Consider the following 21,016-nt stretch of genomic DNA (forward strand, 5'->3'; position numbering starts at 1 on the left):
GGTACACGACATACTTACATCTACATCCATTCTCTACAAACCACTGTGAAGAGCATATTAGTTATTTGGGATTCTTCCTCTGTCTAATTTTATGTTTGTGAGCAATATGAAGGGGAACAATAGGTAGGGGTTGTAGTACATTCCTAGATTCATTATGTTGTGACCTCCTTTGCAGACATTCAATATTCCCTGTTAGTCCTATCAGGTATGGGTACCACACACTTTAGCAATATTCTGCAATAGGTCACATAATCAATCTCCTTTGCTGATTGATTGCATTACCCTAGATATTCTGCCAATAAATTGGTCTACCACCTGCTGTACTTATGACTGACCATATATTTCATATCTCTACAAACTTTTACACCCTGATATTTGTGTGAGCTGACCAATTGCAATTATCCCTCATTGACTTTGTAGTCATAGGACATTAAATATTTCCCATTTTGTAGAGTGCAAAATTTTATATTTCTGAACATTTAAATCAGGTTGTCGATCTTTACATTTCTTTAAAATACTATCAACATCCTACTGAATATTTTTTACCTTTCCCAGACAGCAGTTCATTATAGATAAATGCATCATTGACAAAAAGTCTGAGGTTATTATTAATATTGTCTGTAAGATCATTTATGTACATCATGAAAAGTGTGTCCCAACATACTTCTCTAGAGTACACCTCAACTTACTTCTACATCTATTGATGACTTTCCTGCATCCTCCCTACCAAGAAATTCTGAATCCAGTCACAAATTTCACTTTATACTTCATACGCTCGTACTTTCGATAGTAAGTGGAGCTGTAGTACAATGTCAAATGCCTTTTGGAAGTAAAGAAATACTGCATCTGCTCAACGGCCCTGATCCATAGTTTTCAGGATGTCATGAGAGAAAAACATGAGTTGGGTTTTGTAGGACTGATGTTTTCAGAATTCAAGCTGGTTGGCATGGAGGAGGTCATTCTGTTTGAAATACCCCACCACATTTGATTTCATAATACATTCTAAGATTCTACAACAAATAGACGTCAAGGATATCAGACAGTAGTTGAGTAGATTGCTCCTGCCACCCTTCTTGCAGACTTGTGTGACTTACACTTTCTTAAAACATGGGCCACAGCTTTTTATCATGGTTAAAAAAGGAAATAACTCTGCTGTAAATCTGGCAGGGATTCCACCTGGCTCTGGAGCTTTGTTCAATTTTAACGACTTCCTTTGTATGTCAAATCTACTGGCACTAATATAAACTTCATTCATTTTGCAATGGTGTGATAATTTAATTGGTGGAATATTCCTGGATTTTCCTCTCATAAAAGAAACATTTGAAAACAGAATTCAGAATTTCTTCTTTTGCTTTGTTGCCCTCAGTTTCAGTTCCAGACTCCTCCACAACTATTTGGACACTGACTATGGTGTCACTAACAGTTTTCATGCATGACTATCTTTGGGCTATCTCAAAATAACTATCAAATGCAAGGTCAGTTATGGTTTTAAACTTGTGGCACATCTTTTCTACATACTCCTGCCCAGAGGTTAATGTTTCAAGTTCATAGTTCAGATATGGCCTTACTGCCTCTTTATCTAATTTGTTGACCAAGCAAATCTTTCTACTTGGTTTAGTTGCCATTATTACTTTAGTTACCAACGTTGCTATAACTGTCCCATGGTCACCGAGACCAGTTTGAATATATATATATATATATATATAGATGGAAACATTCTACATGGGGAAAAATATATCTAAAAACAAAGATGATGTGACTAACCGAACGAAAGTGCTGGCAGGTCGATAGACACACAAAAAAACACAAACACACACACAAAATTCAAGCTTTCGCAACAAACTGTTGCCTCATCAGGAAAGAGGGAAGGAGAGGGAAAGACGACAGGATGTGGGTTTTAAGGGAAAGGGTAAGGAGTCATTCCAATCCCGGGAGCGGAAAGACTTACCTTACGGGGAAAAAAGGACAGGTATACATTCGCGCACACACACACACATATCCATCCACACATATACAGACACAAGCAGACATATTTAAAGACAAAGAGTTTGGGCAGAGATGTCAGTCGAGGTGGAAGTGAAGAGGCAAAGATGATGTTGAATGACAGGTGAGGTATGAGTGGCGGCAACTTAAAGTTGGCGGAGATTGAGGCCTGGTGGGTAACGGGAAGAGAGGATATATTGATGAGCAAGTTCCCATCTCCGGAGTTCAGATAGGTTGGTGATGGTGGGAAGTATCCAGATAACCCGGACGGTGTAACACTGTGCCAAGATGTGCTGGCCGTGCACCAAGGCATGTTTAGCCACAGGGTGATCCTCATTACCAACAAACACTGTCTGCCTGTGTCCATTCATGCGAATGGACAGTTTGTTGCTGGTCATTCCCACATAGAATGCATCACAGTGTAGGCAGGTCAGTTGGTAATCACGTGGCTGCTTTCACATGTGGCTCTGCCTTTGATCGTGTACACCTTCTGGGTTACAGGACTGGAGTAGGTGGTGGTGGGAGGGTGCATGGGACAGGTTTTACACCAGGGGCGGCTACAAGGGTAGGAGCCAGAGGGTAGGGAACGTTGTTTGGGGATTTCATAGGGATGAACCAAGAGGTTAAGAAGGTTAGGTGGACGGCGGAAAGACGCTCTTGGTGGAGTGGGGAGGATTTCATGAAGGATGGATCTCATTTCAGGGCAGGATTTGAGGAAGTCGTATCCCTGCTGGAGAGCCACGTTCAGAGTCTGATCCAGTCCCAGAAAGTATCCTGTCACAAGTGGGGCACTTTTGTGGTTCTTCTGTGGGGGATTCTGGGTTTGAGGGGATGAGGAAGTGGCTCTGGTTATTTGCTTCTGTACCAGGTCGGGAGGGTAGTTGCGGGATGCGAAAGCTGTTGTCAGGTTGTTGGTGTAATGCTTCAGGGATTCCGGACTGGAGCAGATTCGTTTGCCACGAAGACCTAGGCTGTAGGGAAGGGACCGTTTGATGTGGAATGGGTGGCAGCTGTCATAATGCAGGTACTGTTGCTTGTTGGTGGGTTTGATGTGGACGAACGTGTGAAGCTGGCCATTGGACAGGTGGAGGTCAACATCAAGGAAAGTGGCATGGGATTTGGAGTAGGACCAGGTGAATCTGATGGAACCACAGAAGTTGAGGTTGGAGAGGAAATTCTGGAGTTGTTCTTCACTGTGAGTCCAGATCATGAAGATGTCATCAATAAATCTGTACCAAACTTTGGGTTGGCAGTCCTGGGTAACCAAGAAGGCTTCCTCTAAGCGACCCATGAATAGGTTGGCGTACGAGGGGGCCATCCTGGTACCCATGGCTGTTCCCTTTAATTGTTGGTACGTCTGACCATCAAAAGTGAAGAAATTGTGGGTCAGGATGAAGCTGGCTAAGGTGATGAGGAAAGAGGTTTTAGGTAGGGTGGCAGGTGATCGGCGTGAAAGGAAATGCTCCATCGCAGTGAGGCCCTGGACGTGCGGGATATTTGTGTATAAGGAAGTGGCATCAATGGTTACAAGGATGGTTTCCGGGGGTAACAGATTGGGTAAGGATTCCAGGCGTTCGAGAAAGTGGTTGGTGTCTTTGATAAAGGATGGGAGACTGCATGTAATGGGTTGAAGGTGTTGATCTACGTAGGCAGACATACGTTCTGTGGGGGCTTGGTAACCAGCTACAATGGGGCGGCCTGGTTGATTGGGTTTGTGGATTTTAGGAAGAAGGTAGAAGGTAGGGGTGCGAGGTGTCGGTGGGGTCAGGAGGTTGATGGAGACAGGTGAAAGGTTTTGCAGGGGGCCTAAGGTTCTGAGGATTCCTTGAGGCTCCGCCTGGACATCGGCAATGGGGTTACCTTGGCAAACTTTGTATGTGGTGTTGTCTGAAAGCTGACGCAGTCCCTCAGCCACATACTCCCGACGATCAAGTACCACGGTCATGGAACCCTTGTCCGCCGGAAGAATGACGATGGATCGGTCAGCCTTCAGATCACGGATAGCCTGGGCTTCAGCAGTGGTGATGTTGGGAGTAGGATTAAGGTTTTTTAAGATGGATTGAGATGCAAGGCTGGAAGTCAGAAATTCCTGGAAGGTTTGGAGAGGGTGATTTTGAGGAAGAGGAGGTGGGTCCCGCTGCGACGGAGGACGGAACTGTTCCAGGCAGGGTTCAATTTGAATGGTGTTTTGGAGAGTTGGATCATTGGGAGTAGGATTAGGATCATTTTTCTTCGTGGCAAAGTGATATTTCCAGCAGAGAGGACGAGTGTAGGACAGTAAATCTTTGACGAGGGCTGTTTGGTTGAATCTGGGAGTGGGGCTGAAGGTGAGGCCTTTGGATAGGACAGAGGTTTTGGATTGGGAGAGAGGTTTGGAGGAAAGGTTAACTACTGAATTAGTGTGTTGTGGTTCCAGATTGTGTTGATTGGAATTTTGAGGTTTTGGAGGGAGTGGAGCTGGAAGTGGGAGATTGAGTAGATGGGAGAGACTGGGTTTGTGTGCAATGAGAGGAGGTTGAAGTTTGCTGGAAAGGTTGTGAAGGGTGAGTGAGTTGCCTTTCCGGAGGTGGGAAACCAGGAGATCGGATAGTTTTTTGAGGTGGAGGGTGGCATGCTGTTCTAATTTACGGTTGGCGTGTAGGAGGATGCTCTGAACAGCCGCTGTGGATGTGGGAGAGGAAAGATTAAGGACTTTTATTAAGGATAGGAGTTGATGGGTGTGTTCATTGGCTGAGTTGATGTGTAGGTGAAGGATTAGGTGGGTGAGGGCAATGGATTGTTCAGTTTGGAACTGGTATAGGGACTGATGGAAAGAAGGGTTGCAGCCAGAGATGGGAACTTTAAGTGTGAGGCCTTTGGGGGTAATGCCAAATGTCAGACAAGCCTGAGAAAATAGAATATGGGAGCGTAATCTGGCTAGGGCGAAGGCATGTTTGCGGAGGGAATGTAAATAAAACTTAATGGGGCCATTGTGGGGGTGTTGTGAGGGTGACATGGTATTAGAAGGTGTAAAGTGTAACATCAGGCTGAAATGAAAATAAAAATATATGGGGAGAGATAAAGGTGAACTGGAAAGTAACTGGAGATCTGGTGTGAAAAAGGTGAAAAGGTGTTGGTTACAGCTGGGCTGTGTTGGACTTGGGTTGGTAGACAACGATGTGCACAAAGGTTAGGTGGTTGTGTTGCCGCCAAAACACGTTAAAGGACGGAGAAATTCAGGAAAATTTCGAAAAAACTGCGTGTAATGTATTAAAAGGAGTTGTTTTGTGGTGGCAGATTATGAGAATGAGGCTAACAATTGTCTGACAAAGAAATAATGACGTTAAAACCTATGGGAAGCGGCTAAAAATGATCAGTGATGTGGGAAAAACAGAAATGGCAATTAAGCGAAAGTTATTAGAACTAGCCGAAATGGTTGTTTAAAATGTGAAAGGAACTGTTTGTGAACTAGAAACAGTGGATTTTATAGCAGCGGTAGTGTTGAAAGCGGCAAAAAAATTTTTTTGGTTATGGTTTGGAAGTGGGTTACGTATTATTGAGTATATATAGGCGGGATAAAATTGTATAGCAGATTACGGTAAAAAGGAGAAGGTGAATACAAAGTGAAACTACTGGCAAAAACACAAAGAGAAAATAAGACGACAGGAAAGATTTAGAAATGCAACAGTGACAATAACAAACGTAATTGTTGGGTTCAAATTAATGATATTAATATAATAGAGGGAAACATTCCACGTGGGAAAAATATATCTAAAAACAAAGATGATGTGACTTACCAAACGAAAGCGCTGGCAGGTCGATAGACACACAAACAAACGTAAACACACACACAAAATTCAAGCTTTCGCAACAAACTGTTGCCTCATCAGGAAAGAGGGAAGGAGAGGGAAAGACGAAAGGATGTGGGTTTTAAGGGAGAGGGTAAGGAGTCATTCCAATCTCGGGAGTGGAAAGACTTACCTTAGGGGGAAAAAAGGACGGGTATACACTCGCGCACACACACACATATCCATCCACACATATACAGACACAAGCAGACATATTTAAAGACAAAGAGTTTTGGCAGAGATGTCAGTCGAGGCGGAAGTGCAGAGGCAAAGATGTCAGTCGAGGCGGAAGTGCAGAGGCAAAGATGCCACTTCCAGCTCCACTCCCTCCAAAACCTCAAAATTCCAATCAACACAATCTGGAACCACAACACGCTAATACAGTAGTTAACCTTCGTCATTTCTGGTCATTCCCACATAGAATGCATCACAGTGTAGGCAGGTCAGTTGGTAAATCACGTGGCTGCTTTCACACGTGGCTCTGCCTTTGATCGTGTACACCTTCCGGGTTACAGGACTGGAGTAGGTGGTGGTGGGAGGGTGCATGGGACAGGTTTTACACTGGGGGCAGTTACAAGGGTAGGAGCCAGAGGGTAGGGAAGGTGGTTTGGGGATTTCATAGGGATGAACTAACAGGTTACAAAGGTTAGGTGGACGGCGGAAAGACACTCTTGGTGGAGTGGGGAGGATTTCATGAAGGATGGATCTCATTTCAGGGCAGGATTTGAGGAAGTCGTATCCCTGCTGGAGAGCCACATTCAGAATCTGATCCAGTCCCGGAAAGTATCCTGTCACAAGTGGGGCACTTTTGTGGTTCTTCTGTGGGAGGTTCTGGGTTTGAGAGGATGAGGAAGTGGCTCTGGTTATTTGCTTCTGTACCAGGTCGGGAGGGTAGTTGCGGGATGCGAAAGCTGTTGTCAGGTTGTTGGTGTAATGCTTCAGGGATTCCGGACTGGAGCAGATTCGTTTGCCACGAAGACCTAGGCTGTAGGGAAGGGACCGTTTGATGTGGAATGGGTGGCAGCTGTCATAATGCAGGTACTGTTGCTTGTTGGTGGGTTTGATGTGGACGAACTTGTGAAGCTGGCCATTGGACAGGTGGAGGTCAACATCAAGGAAAGTGGCATGGGATTTGGAGTAGGACCAGGTGAATCTGATGGAACCACAGAAGTTGAGGTTGGAGAGGAAATTCTGGAGTTGTTCTTCACTGTGAGTCCAGATCATGAAGATGTCATCAATAAATCTGTACCAAACTTTGGGTTGGCAGGCTTGGGTAACCAAGAAGGCTTCCTCTAAGCGACCCATGAATAGGTTGGCGTATGAGGGGGCCATCCTGGTACCCATGGCTGTTCCCTTTAATTGTTGGTATGTCTGGCCTTCAAAAGTGAAGAAGTTGTGGGTCAGGATGAAGCTGGCTAAGGTAATGAGGAAAGAGGTTTTAGGTAGGGTAGCAGGTGATCGGCGTGAAAGGAAGTGCTCCATCGCAGCGAGGCCCTGGACGTGCGGGATATTTGTGTATAAGGAAGTGGCATCAATGGTTACAAGGATGGTTTCCGGGGGTAACGGATTGGGTAATGATTCCAGCCGTTCGAGGAAGTGGTTGGTGTCTTTGATGAAGGATGGGAGACTGCATGTAATGGGTTGAATGTGTTGATCTACGTAGGCGGAGATACGTTCTGTGGGGACTTGGTAACCAGCTACAATGGGGCGGCCGGGATGATTGGGTTTGTGAATTTTAGGAAGAAGGTAGAAGGTAGGGGTGCGGGGTGTCGGTGGGGTCAGGAGGTTGATGGAGTCAGGTGAAAGGTTTTGTAGGGGGCCTAAGGTTCTGAGGATTCCTTGAAGCTCTGCCTGGACATCAGCAATGGGATTATCTTGGCAAACTTTGTATGTGGTGTTGTCTGAAAGCTGATGCAGTCCCTCAGCAGTCCCTGTGGCTAAACATGCCTTGGTGCACGGCCAGCACATCTTGGCGCAGCGTTACACCGTCCGGGTTATCTGGATACTTCCCACTAACACCAACCTATCCGAACTCCGGAGATGGGAACTTGCTCTTCAATATATCCTCTCTTCCCGTTATCCACCAGGCCTCAATCTCCGCTAATCTCAAGTTGCCGCCACCCATACCTCACCTGTCATTCAACAACATCTTTGCCTCTACACTTCTGCCTCGACTGACATCTCTGCCCAAACTCTTTGTCTTTAAATATGTCTGCTTGTGTCTGTATATGGGTGGATGGATATGTGTGTGCGTGCGCGAGTGTATACCCGTCCTTTTTTCCCCCTAAGGTAAGTCTTTCCGCTCCCGGGATTGGAATGACTCCTTACCCTCTCCCTTAAAACCCACATCCTTTCGTCTTTCCCTCTCCTTCCCTCTTTCCTGATGAGGCAACAGTTTGTTGCGAAAGCTTGAATTTTGTGTGTATGTTTGTGTTTGTTTGTGTGTCTGTCGACCTGCCAGCACTTTCATTTGGTAAGTCACATTATCTTTGTTTTTAGATATATGTTTTCCTACGTGGAATGATTCCCTCCATTATATATATATATATATATATATATATATATATATATATATATATATATGTATGTGTGGATGGATATGTGTGTGTGTGCGAGTGTATACCTGTCCTTTTTTCCCCCTAAGGTAAGTCTTTCCGCTCCCGGGATTGGAATGACTCCTTACCCTCTCCCTTAAAACCCACATCCTTTCGTCTTTCCCTCTCCTTCCCTCTTTCCTGATGAGGCAACAGTTTGTTGCGAAAGCTTGAATTTTGTGTGTATATTTGTGTTTGTTTGTGTGTCTATCGACCTGCCAGCGCTTTTGTTTGGTAAGTCTCATCATCTTTCTTTTTAGATATATATATATATATATATATATATATATATATATATATATATATATATATATATATACGGCTCTGAGCACTTTGGGACTAACATCTTAGGTCATCAGTCCCCTAGAACTTAGAACTACTTAAACCTAACTAACCTAAGGACATCACACACATCAATGCCCGAGGCAGGATTCAAACCTGCGGCCGTAGCAGCCCCGCGGTTCCGGACTGCAGCACCTAGAACCGCACAGCCACTGCGGCCGGCTGTAGACATCCTCACGGAGGTTAGGTCTATTTGCTGTCATTAGACCCAACACATTTCCGTTATGGGTGGGCTAGCAAACAATCTGTTCTACAGCTACATGACTATTCTGCAATTCACAAGTAAGTGCCCTGCAGAGGTTCTAGGTAGTTTTAAAGGAATGAATCCAGTAATATTTTAATTCTTGTCACACTTACAAAACTGTAATTATCCTAATTGATAGTTGGATGACTGAAATCTCCACACATATATATAATGAAACTATTCAGTTTAGCTTCATTTCTGGAAGAAAGCCATAGTCCTTCATTAAAAATAAACAAAACATAAACAAAATTTTCAGGAAAAAGACCTAACTGATTTCAATCTTTGAAAAACCACACATATTCCACTTATTAGTTGTCACCTCACAATCCATAACATGCTCTTTGTTTTCATGTGCCTATATTAATTATTTTGTGTTTTGAGAAATGTAAACACTATTTTGCTAGCAAAGAACTGTGAAGACTACAACCAAACAATGAAGGCAGTAGTTGGGCATATTATCACAAACCACCACAAATCTAAGACATTGGTCAGAATTTCTACCAACAGGAATTTAATTTAAATAAGATACCAAAACTTAAAATTGAAGATGGCTTCTCTGTATGAAAAAGGATTTAGTCAAAATTTTACAAATCCGCAAAACTAATTTTAAAAACAGTTTGCATTTACAGGTAATTTTCACAAGCTCTGATTTTCATTAAACTCAAATGTTCACGTCTTCAGTGTTTACATTTTATTTATTGACTAATGGTTAATGTACTGACATATTCAATAACAAATATAGCTAAAAATCGCCTAAAAGTTGTAACAATACCAATGAAAATACCATATACACCCTGCATTAAATTGTGAACTGAAATAAAAACGGTACCTTCCCAAAGTGGCCGCGTCCAAGTACACTAAGGAGGCGGAAATTTTCTATAGACATTCCAGTGAACTGTGAATGACGACGGGATTCATAGGCGCTGTCTCTGTACTCTAATGTTCGTGCCATTGGTCTTCTCACAACATCTGGTTGCTCGTAGGGTACCTGTGAATGGTATCAGTTACACAATTCACATATTTGCAAACTATATATTGGAAGAACTAAACTTCTGGTGTCTATAACAATTCAGCTGAAATTATATGATTTTTTTTTTATCTTCATATGATTCACTATTAGTAGTTACAGCACACTGGACAGAAATATGAGCAAGTGGAGTGGAGTGGAATGTAAACAGGGACAGATGGTACTGACAAATTGCAGATCTGAAGGTACAAGAGTCTTGCGAAATTTTGAAAAAAGAAACAAAAAAATGAAATTTCAATGACACATTTGGAGCTGAAAGATCCTGATGTTGCTGTTTTTACTACAATGCGGCCATAAATACATCTGTAAATTTCACTGAATGTTTAGTGGACATTAAGTGAGATTTAATGAGTTACTTATGGCTACATGTACTACATCATTCAGATGTTCACAACCGTTTCTTATTTATTTAAATTTGTATCTATGAAAGACAGTAACTTTGTTCTTCCCTTTTCAAAGTCACTGTGTGCCAATACAGAAGCCTTTTAACTTAAAACTGGAACTTTCAGATTCTTATTTTTTTTTAATTACTATTTATGAAAGAGCACATAAAGTTACACTTAAAGAATCTTTGAAATGAAATTACAACTGAGTAAAGATAGAAAAAATTCTACAGCAACTGACAGCTGGCTGACACACAAAAACAAATGCCAGTTAATCTACCAAGCAAAATAAGGAAAGATGTTGGAAAACTGAGGAGTTAATGGCCAATTAGTAACAACGTCATTAGAGGTACAGCATGCGTCCAGACTGCACAAAGGAATGGAAGGAAATCAACCATGTCCTTTCCAATATCAGTCATCTGTCTTAAGCAGTTTAAGGAATCCATGACAAACTAACTGACAATCACATGGTGATCTGAACATCACTCTTCTTAAATGCTAGTCCAGTGCCTGTATCTCTACAGCACCTAATTTGTTCAAGGAGTGGGCATTTGACAACAAAATTCGATCAAGAATGAACGTAGGACAAAATGGGAATTCAACTAACAATAAAAGAAACAAACCATCTTTGGGGTTGGGGGAGAGGGTAATGGGGAGGGGGGGGGGGGGGGCAAAGGAAAACAGGGATGAGATAGAGGGCAGTTTTGTCTAATCGTGTCCTACAATGTTGTGATTGTTCTCTCTTCATTCAGATCTTGATAACTTTGCTGCTTAATCCTTAAAATTTCAGTTGCCTCTGGTATTTTCTCCCTTCCACTAGCCAAAAATAATCACTAGTTTGTAAGCAACTGTTCCTACTAGATTTTGTTGCTGTGTATTCCACCTTCATTGCTTTAAAATATTTGTACAGACATTTAAAACATCTTTGGATGAATTTAGTTTTAAAGACAATGGTATCAAATGAAAATTCAACCGAAAAAACTGATAAATTATGTGAGAGAATTGTTCGTCAATTCTTGCCTTCAGAAGGAAAAAATGTGCAGTGCTGCCAGTGATACACTCTCTAGCTTTTAAAACTAACAGTTCCTTCCTTGGGGATGAGAAAGGGATCGGTTGTGGAAGTATAAAAGATAGAGCAGGTCAATCAGTCTCAGGACGAGAGGGACCTACATGTGGTAAGGACAACAGTAGCCAAATATTTACAGTATTTACCAGAGTATGAGACGACCCTGCATATAAAACGACTCTCCTTCTTTCTTTCTTTTTTTTAAATTATCTAACAAAACTATGAACTTTTATTGACATAAAGTATCTGCCTGAAAAGTTAACATTACACTTGTTTTAAACTTATGCCATTTATTCACTGTCTATATTTTGATAATATAAGGAGAAATAAAATAAACAAAAAGCATTGTTTACATTAATTTTTATCTTCACTGCCTTTTTTTATTCAGCCCATTGTCTGTGGTATCACTGTTTTTAATCTTCATCATCATCCAATCAGGACAGCTGTGAACATTATATCTTTGGTTTCATAAATATTTATTTATTTATTCTGAATATATTTCGATTTCTGATGTGGTTACAAGGAGACCTGAGAACACAATTGTTGTCTCTCCTGAACACATAGAGGATTTCACTTCTATATTGACCTGATTATCTTACCAATGTCTCTTGCTTTCAAACTTCTGCCCACTATCTCACTGGCTGTGTAGAACCAGCAGCTGACATACCCTATATTGTTCCCATCTTACCTCACGGTGAATGTCGACAACTTTGCTGCATGAAATACAGAAGTATGCCACTGGCCTCAAACTAGACTTCTAGCATCTCCTGCAGAAATGTGTTCTATTGTTTAGTATTTGTCCAATTTTAACGCCAGTTAGATTCCGAGTATGTATGGATCCTGGGAAACTCCAGTTTAAACATGGTAGAAGCCAAAGAATGCAGTACACATTCCCATGATTGGTAGCATGACAAAATTTGCTGCTTGTTCACCACTCCCCTCCCCACAATCATCAAAGATCTCAGCCAAGCTGAGCAAGAGGGAGGCACAGACAGTAATATCTTCTAGGTGCAGGTCACATGTAAAAACAGCAACTAAAACATAAATAAAAGATCGCAATCATGATTCAGTCCAATTCTTGAACTTTTGCTTGTCCCACGATCTAGTGACATCTGTTGGTACTACCTCCACAACAGGTCTTTCCACTGTAATTCATTCTTGCAATAACAATTGCAGAGTGATTTATTTCATTTTTTATACATTTAATTTTGGATTAATTTTGTTTCTCTTTTCATCTTGTCACCACCTTGTTCTAAAAGCTGGTGATGTTTCTCTGCAGTATTTTAATACCTGTGCTAATCTGCTGAACAGCAACCCAATTTTTCATTTGCAACCCACTTAGTAAATTATTACTGTTTCTCATAAACAAATAAAATACTGAGTTGGGTTTGGAGTCAAGCCATGGTTTTTGAGGGGCAATATTTTCACCTTCGAATGTTACCTGTACTTAAAAAGCAGCATAAATGTATGTATATGGTATCCATAGATATGAGAGAACTTTTATTACAAATCTGTTCAAATACAACAAAAGTTTTTAAGTCAATGGAATTTAATGCTACAGTATTTCCTCCAATGGTTCACAAAATTGTCAATTTTTAACCAGAGCATTATACTGTCATAGTGCCTAGTTCACAGTTTCTCGTGTATCCCTTGCACTAGCACCTCAAGTCAAATATCACACAATTCAGTAAGGTCAATACCATATCGAGCGCTGCAACATATTGGGAAATCTCAAGCCTATTTAAATGAAAGCATTGTTTACTCAATCCTACTCTTCCAAATTCTTCAAAATAAATTTATTCAAAACCTGAACAGCCCAAGTTACCTCTAAATATATGATGACCCTTACATTAATCCATTAAACAATGTAAAAACACTGACCCCTGCAGCAATCTAATCTGCGAATATGATATGACCTAATAGTTTTCAAACGACTTATTTGGGAAAAAAGACCGTCTTATAATCAGGTACATACGGTAGGACAGTGGCCACTTTTATGTGGGTCTATCAGAAGTACTACGTCTACATACAGACCAGAAACTATATATCTTTTTCAAGATATATAATCTTCTTCTGATCATACTGCAGCTCACTATTACTCTGCAATAACTTATAAATGATACCTGTATACAACATAAATTCTGTCCGTATTTCCCCTTTCGAGCCCTTCTTAACTATTCAAAAATTTCATTGTATGGTTTGCCTCCTTTGTTATTCTTTTCATCAGTATGTTAAAGCAATTAGTAGACCACTGAGCAATTTCTAGCTATTAAATATATAACAGTAGTATGGAACACAGAATCATTTTGATGTATGGAAGAGAGGAGGCAAGAGGAGAGGAGAGGAGAGGAAAGAAATCCAACAATAAAATCTAAATCTTTACTCATTGTTTCATATTATTATGGATGTTTCTATAAAAACAACTATTTGTTTTTTTCTTTTCCATTATTACATTAATACTTGTATATCAATTGGAACAAAAAGAATGATGCATAGAGCAGCAACAAGTAAAATTTTTACAGTATACTTCTTTTAACAAAAACTAACTTTCTAAGTATACAAAATGATATGATACAGCTGGCATCTTGTCACAGTCAAATACTAAAAATAATTATTTATTTTCTAACCATTTTCATGAGCATCCTTTAAATATGCATGCTGTTTTAGTTACAGTTGTATACACTAAACACTAAAACAGATACTAAAAATCAAAACACATGTTAGTGGTTTATCACAATGCAGAGATTTTAGAAGGCAATCCAACAAAAGCACACTAACAATAAAAATCTTTAACTGAAACTGACAGTCAACTCAATGTGCGTGAAGGTATTTATTGTCATGAATTATTCTATATAGTTGGGGCTATAGCATTCTTGAAAATAAGAAAATTTAATTATGGAGAATACATCCACTAGCTCAAATAGCAGGATTTTTTGTACTAGTAAACTGTTTTAAGATAGAAAACAATTCGTTCACATTCATTACAAAACACAGCATTACTAAAACACATTTTGTTAATTCTGTGGAACAGGTAAAAAAAAAAAAAAAATTCCAACCATAAAAACTGGAAAATAAGAATCATGAAAAAATACAACACTGATCAATATATAGGCCTAGTTGTGTGTTTGTGAATGCTGCTGTATTTGTTCTCATACACTTGGCAGCTTAGGCACACCAAAAAGCATGTAGTTTAATGTTTTCATTGGTGGGTATTTCTTACCACCACCATGAAAACAATTGTGTTCTGATGTTATTATTGTTATATCCCCAACTGAAACTTGACTATGCAACTGAAGATATAATGCATCAAAAATGTCATTGTGTTAAACCTTTGCTTTGTACAGTGGTACATTTTCGTTCCCTTTATATAATCCAAGAATTCCAAGTTTACAGTAAACAGAATACCTGAACACAGGTAACTACATTTTGTTTTTGAAGATGTTCCCACATATATTTAATAATATACCCAAAGTAATGATATATGTATATACATAGAGTATTAAGTTCATACCCAAAGTGTTTCTAATATAGGCACACTATATATTAACACTTTTTTCAAAATTTCAATGACAGCAGAATGTCAAGGTATTTCTAACCTCAGGTAACCTGAACAAATAAGCAAACACACACAGATACGTACATACACAGATATTATCATGCATACAGAGACAGTATGATAACAACGTTAAATAGTTTAGCATTATATCAATAATTAAAAGGGACAAATCAATTAAAAAAATTTTTATGTGGTTACTTTTGTTAAGAAATGTGAAAGCCAGTAGCAGATATCTTACCTTTTTACAAAGAATAAATAGCACATTATAAAATTTTGTTAGAACTTTTTAAAAAACACACAAAGATTAGGTTATATTTACATGCACAAGCCAAAGCTGCCATGTTCTTAGCCAAAGAGGTTTTGTACAAATGTTATATCTGCAAATATTTACACACCAAATCACCTAGGTAGAACAGAAGAGCAATTGCTGCAGCTCTTGAATGAGCTACAGGTGACAGCCCCATGCAGGAATGACACATTTGTTAATAAGGGGAAAATAACATGAACCATCAATGAGGGAAGAGGTAGGACCGTGTACCTCATCGTCTGGAAACTGGATGACTGGTTGGGGCGAGGGAGAGCGCTGAGGCTCTGCCACACTTGCAGAGCTTAAGTCCCGTTCCTCCGCGTGCAGGAAGTCAAACTCTCGCAATGCACTCTGTAACATGATGGGGCTCTACTTTTGGGGTGCTAAGAGGTGCAAAAAATTCCAAGGGATTTGTGCCGCAGTGCTTTAAATTCTGAAAGCTAAATTTTCAAGCGCTACATTAAGTGTGCTGAGTATTATTGGATTATCAGAACTTTTCATCTAGCATATATGTAAAAGCAATATAAAACTTGAGCAGCAGCATTATTAATTTCCTGCAGAACATTCAAAAACTTTATACAGAAATCAAAACTTAAAAGAGCGCACCCCAAAACAATGTGTTTAATTTGAGTAGCTTTATGACTACAATAGGATTAAAACATACAATACTTCAAATATTTAACATTATGGAAGGTAAAGTAAGTAGGCATGCATGGAATAGACAAAACATTAAAAGTCACAAAGGAAGCTACTGTTTAACACACTATGAAAAATGAAGTGTTCAATGTAGTCTACATAAAAATATGCCAACAGTTTAATCCCATATCATCACTTCACAAAGTGACTAGAATGATTTCCATGAAAAACTGCTCAAAAGAAGTGTTTGCACCACACTGATGACTTGCACAGTTTGTAATGCTCAATTCTCAATTACTTTTTTTCCTGTTCTCCCCACTTCCCATGATACTTCACATTTATTTCCTCTTTAAGTAGCCAACTTTACCTTGGTCTGCCATTCATTGGTAGCATTTTTAAAATAATTTTCTGTAGGCATTCAAACCATCTCTTACAATATTCTTACCAGGTTACTGCACAGAGTTCTGTCTAATCTAAACAAGTATGATTCAGTCTTTCTTACTCCACACTTTTAACATCTCTACACTTCCTGTTTAAAACCTAAGAGTTACTTTGATTCAGCAATGTAGCAATAGGAATCATCTTACTAAAATTTAATATATATTTTCAGGTTTCTTTTATTCTGATTTACTCATTCTTGTCTTTAAGTACTAACTTGAGTTTTATTCCATTACATCTTACAGTCATCGAGTGAAACTATTGGCACTTTGTAAATACATTGTAGCTGTCCTGCCAAACTATATGGAATTATTTATTTTCTTTTGTTTGCTGTTCTTTTATCCCCTGAAAATCAGTTAAGAGTGATAATCATAAACCAATAACTTCACCAACAGAAAATCAATCATTCCTTACATTACTTATATGGTATAAGTTACGCATAGTCTCATCAATGTATAAATTAAGTCAGGCTGGTCCAACACTGACACATTGGGCAAGGGTGTTCCTTCCCACATCTATCACAGTCACGGGTATGCACAGGTAGTGCAGCCTACCCATCAGAAAGCCCTCTCACACACATTCTGCACATGTGCAAGTTGCTTGGCCACACCGGCTCCCATATGATCATCCAGTGGAGTACAGTCATGTACACTACAGCCTGGCAGCTAGACAACCCACAAGTCAGCTGTTACCTACTGCTGTTGACCTGTGCCTGTACCTGCCCAGCTGCCCCTCTGCAGGCACACAAGCTGGAACAGCCTGTATTAAGTAATGGGTTCTATCTATTAACATATATCAAGTCCATTACTTTCACCATCAACATTAATCACAAACATACTATTTTCATAAAAACTTTTCAATGATAAAATGAGATGAAGTGAGTATCCTCTATGTTTCATTAGATTCCATAGTTTTTTTTCTTAAGGCACTTTAAAATCATCCTCGAAATCAATAATAGCTAAATGTGTTTCTTGATCAAATCCACTTTGGTTTCTACAATTTGCAAAAACCACTTTATAGTCAGCGCCAACTTGTGTCTTGTATCTTATACACTAAGGTGACAAAAGTCATGGGACAGTGAAATGCACATATACAAATGGCGGTAATATTGTGTACACACTTTATACAATGGTGGTAAATTGGCGGAGCTGTCATTTGTACTCAAGTGATTCATGTGAAAAAGTTCCCGATGCAATTATGGCTGCACAACAGGAATTAACAGACTTTGAATGTAGAATGGTGGTTGGAGCTAGACACATGGGGCATTTCATTTTGGAAATCGTTACGTAATTGAGTATTCCAAGATACACAATGTCAAGAATTTGCCGAGAATACAAAGTTTCAGGCATTGCCTATCACCACAGACAACGGCCTACACTTAACAACCAAGAGCAGCGGTGTATGCATAGAGCTGTCAATGCTATCAGAAAAGCAACACTGCTTGAAATAACCATAGAACTAAATGTAAGATGTACGACGAACACATCCATTATGAAAGTGTGGCGAAATTTGGCTTTAATGGGCTAATCGGTTGGCATGAATCCATGGACCGGTCATTAACAATGCACTATGCAAGCTGGTGGTGGCCCCATAATGCTGTGGGCTGTGTTTACATGGGGTGGAGTAGGTCCTCTGGTCCAACTGAACCAATCATTGCCTGAAAATTGTTATGTTCTAAGGCTACTTGGAGACCATTTGCAGCCATTGATGGACTTCACGTTCCCAAACAATGATGGAATTATTTTGGATGACAATGTGCTATGTCACTGGGCCACAATTGTTTGTGACTGGTTTAAAGAACATTCTGGACAATTTGAGTGAATGATATGACCACCAGATCACCTGATATAATCAAGAGGTCAGTTCATGCACAGAATCCTGCACTGGTAACACTTTTGAAATTGTGGCGGCTACAGAGGCAGCATGGCTCAATATTTCTGTAGGGGACTTCCAACGACTTGTTGAGTCCATGCCATATCGAGTTGCTGCACTATGCACTACACTGGGCAAAAGGAGTATCCAATGGCCTTTGTCACCTTGGAGTATGTATTACGTTGGTGCACAAGTTTTTAGCCTTTTTGTTTTGCACGTTGATATTTCAGATGTTATGGGTTTACTTACAAACTGTCATTTTCATTTGTATTTCACTGTTGCTATTTGAGTGTCATGTGATCAGGTGAGTGGAGTTGTGGACACTAGAAAATGGAGCAGCAAGTGGGGAAATCAACATATTCTTCTGCCTGAGTGACACATAGTAGATAGACAGAAACATCTGCGCCGTGTATGGGGACCATGGCATTGGACAGAGCATGACAAGAAAACAGTTTTCTCATTTTAAGGAGACTCATTTTGACATTAGAGACTCTTCTTATTCATGATCCACACCAGTGTACTCAAGAACTGTGATCATTCCACAATCACACTGCATTTGCATGCAATCGGGAAGATTCAAAAATTAGGTGTATGGGTATTGCATGCTCTAGGCCAAAACCACAAAAATCAGGGGGTGGCCATATGTCCCATCCTGTATCATTACTGGTAACAAGAAAAAGTGTCTTTATGCTAACATAAGAAAAAGAAATGAATGGTGGAGCGCAAACAGAGCAGCAACTCCTCGCACAAAAACCTGCATGCATCCACAAAAGATAATGTTATGCATCTGGTGGAACAGCGATGGTGGTGTGTACTATAAATTGCTTCCCAAAGGTAAAATCATCATTGCTGACATTTATAGTCAGAAACTAAGATATCTTGCAGACACAATCCAGGAACAAAGACCAGGAAGACTGCATGAAGTGATGCTGCTCCATGATAACGACTGCCTGCATCCTGCCTACACTGACAAAAAACACTACAGGAGTTGGCTTGGAAAATCATTCCATACCCACCTTATTCATCTTATCTTGAGCCCTCAGATTATTATCTTTTCTGCTCCTGTACTGAACAACTTTCGAGAATCTTACTTTTCAGATGAAAAAGCACTCCAAACAAGGCTCGAGTTCTTTACCCTAAAACAAGGTGATTCCCATACACGTGGGACCGAAAAGTTACCCCAGCTCTGGTGGACTGTTGTAAATAGTGAAGGAGAATACATTACTGACGACTAAAGTCTCTGTTATGTGTATCTGTTGTGTTTCTGGAAAAATACTATGAATTTCTGCACCAACCCAATAGAAATGTCTAGCTGTTCTACAATTGCTGGTGATTGTTTCAAACAGTAAAGCAGTAGCAGCTTAGAAAAAAGAAATATACCTCAGTATTCAAGTAATTTCTAGTAAAAACTCTAAGTTTGTTGCTTTACCATTTTTAAGTGGTTTCCAGCATTTTTGTAAGATCTTCAATAGGAACATCACTCAAACTATTTACAAGATGTTTCGACAAGTAAAAAGCACCATAAAAACACCATGCGCGCGCGCGCGCGCGCGCGCGCACACACACACACACACACACACACACACACACACAGAGAGAGAGAGAGAGAGAGAGAGAGAGAGAGAGAGAGAGAATTCTGTACGACAATCAGTAAAAATGGAAGTTTGACCCAAATCAAAAAATACAAAACAACATTACAAAAGGCTACACCATCACCATCAAGTTACAACAAAGTGATCACAGCAACTGGCAACCTTACAAACTGCAAAGTTGCATGACAGAATCAACTGAAGCATACCAGTGATCAAACATTTCAAAAATATAACTGACCTGAGAGATACTGACAAAAATATATAAAGGGAATAGAACACAGTGATCATCCATTGCATGAAGAAGGTGATACATAGTAAGATCCCAATAATTATCAGGAGTATCCCTAGATGTCACATATAAAATTTACTCCACATTATGCACCTAAGGATTCGGGAACTTGACAAAGTTCTTACAGAGTACTAAAAAGGACTTCAGGCAAGCACAAGTTGTCTTGGGGAATTGGGGAGAGGGGCACTCTGATTGGAGAAATTCAGGCATAAATGGAAAATGAAATGAAAACCAGATACCAACACTGATAAGGAAAGCCCAGTGTGGAACGTAAATAATGGAGACAGTACAAATAATAATTCACTGTATCGCTGAGACACTGAGTGGCTGATAGACACATAATCCGGACTGAAAACATAGAGCTAAGATTTCAGGAAACAAGACTTTGACTAAACAATAAACAAATTAAGGTTGTAAATACAAGGGGTAGTCAAACTTTTCATTATCATCTTGAAAAAACAAAATTCTGTTAGTTTGCTTACTTGCAGACACATGTCTGCAGTCATGGCACACATTGATATTGCAGTGCTGCAGTCCTGCAGCATGCTACTAGATCTATTATAGAAGCCAAAAACCAAAGTGGCACAGTCCCATGATGAAGAGGAGTATTGTGCAGTAATTTGCTTTCATAAGCAGCCGAATTATTGCAGCTGTGTCAGACCAACCCAGATGGCTACCTGGATTGTCCTGACATAGTTGCAACACTTCTGCTGTTGCCACAAGTGAATTATCGTAGGAAACATCACTTTACAATAGTCTATGCCTCTACTGGAGTGCTATAATACTATGGTGCGGGGATTTCAATGTGTGGTGGGAGACATGCACCTGCAAACATACAATTGATTAATTATGTAACTTTA

General features: G+C 39.9%; 1 protein-coding gene across 3 annotated transcripts in view; it reads right to left on the minus strand.

Annotated features, from left to right (window-relative positions):
- Positions 1-21,016, minus strand: part of LOC126259308 (serine/threonine-protein kinase N) — a 350,492-nt gene that overhangs the window by 43,216 nt on the left and 286,260 nt on the right. For 2 of the 3 annotated variants that reach the window (XM_049955981.1, XM_049955980.1), the window contains exons 12-13: positions 15,561-15,680; positions 9,820-9,978 (exon numbers count right to left, since the gene is read on the minus strand). In XM_049955981.1, the coding sequence (XP_049811938.1) occupies positions 9,820-9,978; positions 15,561-15,680 (279 nt within the window). The remainder of the gene's footprint in view (positions 1-9,819; positions 9,979-15,560; positions 15,681-21,016) is intronic. The other variant, XM_049955982.1, reaches the window with a different exon arrangement.

Source organism: Schistocerca nitens, chromosome 5 (genome assembly GCF_023898315.1).
Source record: "Schistocerca nitens isolate TAMUIC-IGC-003100 chromosome 5, iqSchNite1.1, whole genome shotgun sequence".
NCBI classification, from domain to species: domain Eukaryota; kingdom Metazoa; phylum Arthropoda; class Insecta; order Orthoptera; family Acrididae; genus Schistocerca; species Schistocerca nitens.